This window comes from Priapulus caudatus, unplaced genomic scaffold (assembly GCF_000485595.1).
Source record: "Priapulus caudatus unplaced genomic scaffold, Priapulus_caudatus-5.0.1 Scaffold594, whole genome shotgun sequence".
Taxonomy (NCBI): Eukaryota; Metazoa; Priapulida; class Priapulimorpha; order Priapulimorphida; family Priapulidae; genus Priapulus; species Priapulus caudatus.
In genome coordinates, this window is record NW_014577655.1 from 128,698 (window position 1) to 138,009 (window position 9,312).

Sequence of the window (9,312 nt, forward strand, 5' to 3'; positions counted from 1 at the left end):
AACCGATGATCGATTACGAAATTACAACCGATTGACAACACTAGTATTGTCGATAGCCTCTATTAGATTTCTAGAGATGTGATTTGTGGTGGACTTATTTTACATTTGCTTTCAGGCTGTGTGATGAACAGCTGAGCCATCAGTCTCATTATGACTTTGGGCTGAGAGCTCTGAAGTCGGTGCTCGTAAGCGCAGGCAATGTGAAGCGCGATCACATCCAGCGTATCAAGGAGCAGCTGATCGAGAGTGGAGCGGCAGTAGATGAGGGCAGCGAGGGCAGGATTGCAGAGAACCTGCCCGAACAGGAGGTAGGTAACTTTGAAGTTATCATCGTTGCGATTCGGCGCAGTCAGGTTGTTAGTAGATTATATAAATTAGAGGCTTAAGCATCAACTGTGTGTGAATTCCTTCATTTCCTCACCCCAAAAGCAACCCATCACACCCTGGCATTTCATGCTCACCCTAAAAGCAACCCTTCACACCCTGACATTTTATGCTCACCCTAAAAGCAACCCCTCACACTCTGACATTTCATGCTCACCCTAAAAACAACCCCTCACACCCTGACATTACATGCTCACTCTATAAGGGACCCCCTTACTGACATTTCATGCTCACCCCACACAACCCCTCGTTCTCTCACATTACACGGTCACCCTACAGACAACCCCCTCACTCCCTGGCATTACATTCTCACCCTACACACAACTCCTCACTCCCTGGCATTACATGCTCACTCTATAAGGGACCCCCTTACTGACATTTCATGCTCACCCCACACAACCCCTTGTTTTCTCACATTCCACGGTCACCCTACACACAACCCCCTCACTCCCTGGCATTACATGCTCACCCTACACACAACCCCTCACTCCCTCGCCCTCATCAGGGTTTCTTCTGAGGGAAAATTAGACAAAGGAGGTAATGGCCAGTTTGGGGAAAAAACGCCCATGATGGATTCAAAGTGCGTGTAGACCCCGCGTCACATTGCTCAATAAACGCACATGGCAATCTAAATATGCCAGAAGCACGTGGTGATCTATTTATTTTGGGGTTGACACTATTTTGACAATGGCAGGTAAATACAGGAACATTTTCACAATGGCGATGTTAAATTTGACAACGGTGGTGCGCGCCACTGTGCCTCTTATGTATAAGAAACCCTGCCTCACGTGCGGATGCTCATGTGTTGCTGCAGATTCTCATCCAGAGTGTGATGGAGACGATGGTGCCGAAGCTGGTTGCCGAGGACATTCCGCTGCTGCACTCTCTGCTCTCGGACGTCTTCCCAGGTGTGCAGTACACGCGCGCTGAGATGAGAGCCCTGCGAGACAAGATACACCAGGTGTGCCAGGAGACCTACCTCGCCTGTGGCGAGGGCGACGAAACAGGCTCCCTCTGGATGGAGAAGGTAAACACGTAGGTTGCTTAAGAGATTGGCTTGGCTGGCTGTGTGAGATGCAGCTTAGAATGAGTGGTGTTTGGTGTAGAAGATAGTGGGTAATGCAGTGGGTTCATTGGCAAATAGTGTTTTATTGGTTGAAGGATTTCGGTTTAATTATTGTGTGGTTACGAAATCGAAATGATTGTTGTAGTTGTTATTGTAAATAAATTTTTAAATAAAATAATTAGGATTAAATTTTAATTTAACCACATAAGGAGTGATATGTATGTAATGCTGAAGGTTTTTGAACGTGGACTCTAGGTAGAGCATTGCAGACTGCAGGTTAGTTAGAAAGATTTATATTAACCTACCCCTCTGACCCACAACTATGTAAAACACAACTTACAGGCAGACCCAGTAATCTTTCATTTTTAATATTTATTAGGGTCAGAACACGAGACTAGACGAGTTAATATAATATAGCATTCTTCTTATATTTTCTCTACAGGTTCTTCAGCTGTATCAGATCACACAGCTGAATCACGGCCTAATGATGGTGGGGCCAAGTGGCAGTGGCAAATCTACTGCATGGAGAACACTGCTCAAGGTAGAATTAATGTTGTGGCGAGTAACCTTAGTTTCCTTAAAAGGACAATATGTCTATCTAAATCTTTAATGCTTTATCACCAGAAGTCTTTGCCATTTAGATTGTTTTCTCTTGTGTATGTTTTTAACCCAAGTATCGTTGCTTCACTTTACTACAGGCTCTAGAGAGGTTGGAGGGAGTGGAAGGTGTGGCTCATGTGATTGACCCTAAGGCCATCTCGAAAGATGCGCTCTATGGCACTCTAGATCCCAACACTCGCGAGTGGACCGATGGCCTGTTCACTCACATACTGAGAAAGTAAGCCAGCTCATCGCCATTGACAGCGCAAATAGCAGTGTAGCTTTTTTATATTAATTTTACGTGTCATGTTAATGCCAGATGCCAGATGATATATATATATTATATATAAGTAAAAAAAACCATTACTTATACTTATAGTATAATAGAGTAGCGTAATTCTGTATAGAGCAGGAGTTTCCAACGTGGTTGGTATCCCCTAGTGTGGGGGTGGGGGCTGTGGGATTACGTAGGGGGCACTAAGAAATAGGCAAGTGGTGGGTGTATGTAGGGTAGGGTGGGAACATTGTGGAGAGTTTTTGGAGCCAAGAGAGCAGTGACCCAAAAAAGATTAAGAACCACTGGCTTTGAGGGTGACATATTGTTCCCAAGGTGAAGGTAATTCTTTCAAGAGGATGCCGTTTGCACTATCAGTATTTAAATCACACTTGGGGGAGTAAGAGGTAATAGTACTTAAATTGACCACGTCACGAATTTTCTATGGTAAAATGTGTAAAAAAAAAATTGCCATTTTTTACATTAAAAGTAAGACTAAACGTATCGTCAAATTCTTACCTGATAAGATTGTTTCTCAACTAGTTAAAAATCCAAAAAACCTGAACGATTTGATATTAATGTTCCCAACATTAATTGCTTGCTAGGGGCTATGTATGAGTCACGAGTGTATGTTCACATCGAACTATTATAGTAAAACAGGAAGTATAATGCAGCAATTTAACCACAAAGTGAACAGAATTACTTATATTTTGTGAAAAAGTGGAAATATATTTTTTATTTTTACTATTTACGGTGACGTAATCACTTTAAGTAATTCTTCCATTGCAGCTGCATCTGGAATTGATTAGACTATAGAATTGTAACTATGTGACCTGGTGACATGTATGTTGTATTTTAGGATTATTGACAATGTGCGTGGTGAGAGCGGTAAGCGACAGTGGATCATCTTTGATGGCGATGTTGATCCTGAGTGGGTTGAGAACCTCAACTCTGTGTTGGACGACAACAAGCTGCTGACTCTGCCCAACGGCGAGCGACTGTCCCTGCCACCGAACGTTAGTGCTCACCATAATCTCCATATGTTGAGATGAGCTCAGCAATAATCGATTGATAGCTAATGATTACAGATAAATGATGATTACTGCGTCTGCTGATGATTGGCAAGTGATAATTGATAACTGATGATTGGTGATCAGGATTGATAACCGATAACGGGTAACCAGTGATTGGTTACGGTGATTAATAACTAATAGTGTGTAGCTGGTAATCGGTTACAATGATTAATTACTAATAATGGGTAACTGGAAATGGGTTACAATTATCAATAAGTGATATTGGGTAACTGGTGATTGGTTGTGATGGTTAGAAACTGAAGATTGGTAAGCGATGATTCGTGGTGATAATTCATAACTGAAGGATTAATGACCGATAGGTGGGCACGATGATATTAAACTAATGATTTTGTAGCCCATGATTGGTAACAGCGGATTCATAGCTGGTGATTAATTTTATTCAAAATGTGTTGTCATCTATACTACAGAATGATAGTTTGTTAAAGTGGGTGTCAGCCTGTGATATATGCAATGGTAGACTGGATATATGACATTGGACTAAATGCTGTATTGTTACAATGGTATTATAGTTTGAAGAGCACAGCTTCCACTCCCTGTAACACATTTCGGCTTACATGGTTTTTGCAGGTTCGTGTGATGTTCGAAGTACAGGATCTCAAATACGCGACGCTTGCTACCGTCTCGCGGTGTGGCATGGTCTGGTTCAGCGAGGATGTGCTCTCCATGGATATGATCTTTGAGAACTACCTGGCACGCCTGCGCAGTATACCCCTGGATGAGGGAGAGGATGATGTCACCAAGGCTCACCATCATGAACATAAGGAGATGGATGTTCTCTCTCCCTCTCTGCAGGTATGTCATATACCAGCTCGTCAACCCTTAAAAAGTCTTCAACAAAGTTGCTCTATTTTTTAAAATATATTTTAACAGTATTTATGTTTACTCAGTATTCAGTGTAACCAGTATATATTAAATATATTTATACAGTAAATACATCCTTAAACTCTTAGGTAATAAGATTATTTTTAATTTGGTTTCAAATACAATAGCATGCAGGCAATTTGACTTAGTGTGCTGAAATGCTTATCATGGTGCTTGTATGAGTCATGCCTATTTGTTTACATCTAATTTAATGATAAGATTGTATGTAGCGACTTAACATAAACAGTCAAACTAAAATCATAACTGTATTTTTAAAGTTTATTCATGATATACTATGCTTATTATGCTATATAAAATCCTCAAGACAGGTAGTAATCTCGCCCAGCTGTGGGTATATCTGTAGCTATCCATTGCTTGGATCCATACGTAAGATGTTTTGTTGCTGTAGGTTCAGAGAGACGTGGCTGCAATCCTACAGCCATACTTCGTGCCTGGGGGCCTCGTCATAAAGGCGTTAGACAAGGCGAGCACGTTGGATCACATCATGGACTACACTCGCCTGCGTTCTCTCAGCTCACTGTTTTCCATGCTAAATCAGTCGGCAAAGAACGTCATCGGGTACAACTACAACCACCAGGACTTCCCAATGCAGGTGCGTAACTCGCCGAAATGCGAGTGAGTGTGATCTGTGAATTTTGCTGGCCTTCACTTAGTACTCTATTCTATGAATTCTACTAGACTGGACGAAAAGTGTATAATTTTATGTAGAAACCATCAGCTATAATATAATAGGCTAATGCTCTTAGTAAACTATACGATGAGCAGGTGCTACGTACACTAATTAACCAGAAAGTGATTGGGAGAGTGCAAGGCTAAGCTAGGCTGGTTGATAACATTGTTATGCGTTACATTCTTCCAGCTGTAACATATTTTAAATCGGTTGGAAACACTTATTTATTATGTTTTTTTATGTATTTATGTGTACGTCTTCATGTAATTTTTCAAACTACTTCATTAATTACTTTGCTGCAAATTTATTAATATCTTTGTGTTGCTTTTGTTATTTCAGTCCGATCAGCTGGAACGTTATGTACCACGCAGTCTAGTCTACTCAATGCTGTGGTCTTTCTCTGGCGATGGGAAATTAAAGAACAGAATAGAGCTTGGCGACTACATTCGTAGCATCACAACCATCCCTCTGCCACCATCCACCAACATACCCGTGATTGACTATGAGGTAAGTACAGTAACCATCCCCCTGCCACCATCCACTAACATACCTGTGATTGACTATGAGGTACGTACAGTAACCATCCCCCTGCCACCATCCACCAACTTACCCTGTGATCGACCATGAGGCAAGTACAATAACCATCATCAGCAGTCACTAACGTACCTGTTATTTATTGACGATGAGGTAAATATACTATCGATGCCCTGCCATCGACATCCCAACCATTCCACTGCCACCATCCACCAACATAGTGTTATGTCCACGTAAATGAGATGTATATCTTCCTGCATGCTCGGCTGTTATAAGAAGTTATTTCATCACACAGGTATCCATGGGAGGAGAATGGGTGCCTTGGCAAACCAAGGTGCCGCAGATTGAGGTTGAGACTCACAAGGTGGCAGCACACGACATCGTTGTGCCAACATTGGACACAGTCCGCCATGAGGCTCTGCTCTATACTTGGCTTGGTGAGCACAAGCCCTTGGTTCTGTGTGGCCCTCCTGGCAGTGGCAAGACCATGACACTTTTCAGTGCTCTCAGAGCTCTGCCAGATATGGAGGTATGTATTTACTCTGTGGATGAGATCATCATTAAAATTATGTTAAAATTATGGATGATGTGTCATGTATATTATTCAGTGAGTCGTGTGTTTCCTTGACATGTTCTCCTCAACCCAATAATACACACAACTGGTTTCATAATTTGTCTGTCATTTTATTAGTTGAGGCTAGAGTCACCTGTTTGTACTGCTCATGTCATGTCGGGTGCTAAATGCTCTCAGATATCACTGCTGGTGTCACCTATTCTTCACTGCACTGCATGTATTGTGCAGATGGACACAAATGCCAGATACAGTTATCTTTTCAAGTAATTTCATAGTCGGTAATAAAAAAAATGTTCCTTGTATTTAATTCTTATGGGCTGGTAGGGTCATGCTGCGAAGTCAGTGTAGGTAAACCCCCATGTACTCCTAGTCCTCCCTTCACCTTTTCCTTGAACTGCTCTGCCATTCTGCCATGCACGCCTGTCTTCCCAACCTACCGCCTGGTCTGATTATCTTTCCTCGGCACCCCAGTTGTTCCTTTTCCGCCCTTCTGAAACATGCTGTGATCATTACATCTTTACATAGGTGGTTGGTTTGAACTTCTCGAGTGCGACATCTCCCGAGCTGCTGCTGAAGACCTTTGATCACTACTGTGAGTACAGGCGCACGCCGAACGGCACCGTGCTCTCTCCCGTTCAGTACGGCAAGTGGCTCATCTTGTTCTGTGACGAGATCAATCTGCCCAACATGGACAAGTACGGTAAGCAATGAAATTTCCATTTGTGTTCAGCACTTGTGTTCAGCATACTCTGTTTGTACTGATAAGTACTATTAGTTCATATATATATATATATATATATATATATATATATACATATACACATATAGTCACTAGCTGCGTTCACACGTATACACGGCTTAGCTGGTACCGTACTTAGTTGGTGCTAAGTCCGGTTAAACTGCGTTCACACGAGATACACGAGATTCGAGGCTTAGCTAGCTCGGTATAATATAGACTGGTACCCGGTCGACAGTTCCACACGCTACCCTAACGTCGTGCAGCGAACGGGTAGCAGTCTAGGTTAGAGCGCTACACTTTCGCAATTCACACGAACAATGCGTTCACAATGCGCGAACAACACGAACAATGCGTTCACAATGCGCGAACAACACGAACAATGCGTTCACACGACAATCAATACCCGGCCAGCGTGGTGCCGAATATACGCGGCTTAGTTGGCGCGGAATATGATTCCGCGCTTAGCAAGCCGGAGCATTCGCGGCTAAGCAAGCCGTGGCTAAGCAAGCCGCGTATATTTTAGCGTGTGAACGCAACTTTTCTCCTCGTGTGAACGCAACTTTTCTCCTCGTGTGAACGCAGCTACTATAACCTAAATAAAAAGCCAGCCCTGCTCACTGCAGGTGAGGTTTATAGTTGTTGTGCTATGAGTGTGTTCATGGAACTGTGCTGTTAAGGAACCGTTTCATTGGTTAAGCTTTTAGATGTGTTTTGTGATTACATCTTTTGCATTGAATATCAATTACTTTGAATTGATATTATACTTGTGTTGCTGTGAATTGCATAATAAACAGGGGCTACATTATAGGAAATATGAGTTTATTATGCTGGTAGTGCTTTAATGAACGCAGCATAATCTGTGATGCATGTGCTGATGCAGGTGATTCACCTGTAGTCTCTTTCCTTAACATCTGATAAATTGCAGTAGATGCAGAACTATGGCTTGCAACTGTTCGTGCTTTCATCTCCCAGCTGTGATGTTTCAGGCACGCAGCGAGTGATCTCCTTCCTTAGACAAATGGTGGAGCATGGAGGATTCTATCGTGGCTCAGACCAGTCCTGGGTGAGACTGGAGAGAATTCAGTTTGTGGGTGCATGCAACCCACCGACCGACCCTGGAAGGAAACCACTCTCACACAGGTCTCATTCAACTTGTTCCAAAACATACGTTGTCATTATCAAACCTATAAATTATAGAAGCAATAAATTGACTAGAATCATTTATAGCATTTTATTTTACATACTTTAGATTTTCTTAGTGAGTACATGTGAATCATGCATGTTTGTCTATTATATTCGATTTTCAATGTTGATATATTTATTTTATCACATCACCTTTTAAAAATGTCCATTTTTATATATCATTCATCAATTTTCAGGTTCCTTCGCCACGTCCCCGTAGTGTATGTTGATTACCCAGGAGAGGTTTCCCTCAAGCAAATCTATGGCACCTTCAACAGAGCCATGTTGCGCATGATACCTTCTCTGCGCCCATATGCTGATCCACTCACCACAGCTATGACTGAGCTGTACTTGCTTTCACAGGTTAGTTTGTCATGCAAATGTAGCATGTAAGTATTAGCTACGAAGATTACGGGTTAGAAGAATAATGATCTGAATAAAACAAGAATTCTTGTTATTATAAAATCAACAAATTTGATAATGGATCATTGATAAGCAGTTTGGGTAGACGGGTAAAGTAGAGGGGTGAAGCGATTAAACTCGAAGCAGAAGGAACCTATGAAACCCAGCAGATGCTTTTTTTAGGTTAATCAACATGTGATCAAGTGCTCAACAAAAGAGCATAACTTGGGCAGAGCTGTTCTCATTGGTCCAAAGTTGCCTTTGAGCCCTTTAGTGCATTAAATTTAACTTTTTTCGGCACATCACAGGTGCTGTCAGTGGCGAGAAACTGTGTATATGCTAAGTGGCAGCACCACTCTGCAGACAGCTTTTTGTTTCAATGGGCAACATTGGTTTATGTTACATGGCATGCACTATGCTCTGCACAAACTACAATGTGGTGTTTTTCCAGCCATATAACGAAGCCTTGTGTTTCAGTGCTCAGACGACCTGATAATAATTGGTTTGGGCTACAGTTCCTGTAACATAATATCGTGCACTTCACAATGCAAAGCTTTATGTCATATTTCTGTTCCTATAACATAACTTTACGTATTGCAGTTTCGCGTAATCATAACGATTGTTTCACTGTCCTGCAGGAGCGCTTCACACAGGACATGCAGCCACACTACGTGTACAGCCCGCGAGAGATGACTCGCTGGGTGAGGGGCATCTGCGAGGCACTGCGACCCCTTGAGACACTCAGTGTCGAGGGACTCGTGCGCATCTGGGCTCATGAGGGCCTGCGTCTCTTCCAGGACAGGTATGAACTGTGGCTGGTGTATAGCACTAACTCTAGCACTCTCTCTCTCTCTCTCTCTCTCTTTCTATCGCGCTCTCTCCCTCTCCCTCTCCCTCTCCCTCTCCCTCTC

At 42.5% G+C, this 9,312-nt stretch overlaps 1 protein-coding gene across 1 annotated transcript in view; it reads left to right on the forward strand.

Moving 5' to 3' along the window:
• Window positions 1-9,312, forward strand: part of LOC106811952 (cytoplasmic dynein 1 heavy chain 1-like) — a 97,245-nt gene that overhangs the window by 40,676 nt on the left and 47,257 nt on the right. Inside the window, 13 exon segments of the mRNA XM_014815693.1 lie at window positions 116-308; window positions 1,199-1,411; window positions 1,893-1,991; window positions 2,149-2,288; window positions 3,184-3,340; window positions 3,986-4,210; window positions 4,689-4,892; window positions 5,310-5,477; window positions 5,800-6,033; window positions 6,604-6,778; window positions 7,804-7,957; window positions 8,197-8,362; window positions 9,040-9,203. Of these exon segments, the coding sequence (XP_014671179.1) occupies window positions 116-308; window positions 1,199-1,411; window positions 1,893-1,991; window positions 2,149-2,288; window positions 3,184-3,340; window positions 3,986-4,210; window positions 4,689-4,892; window positions 5,310-5,477; window positions 5,800-6,033; window positions 6,604-6,778; window positions 7,804-7,957; window positions 8,197-8,362; window positions 9,040-9,203 (2,292 nt within the window).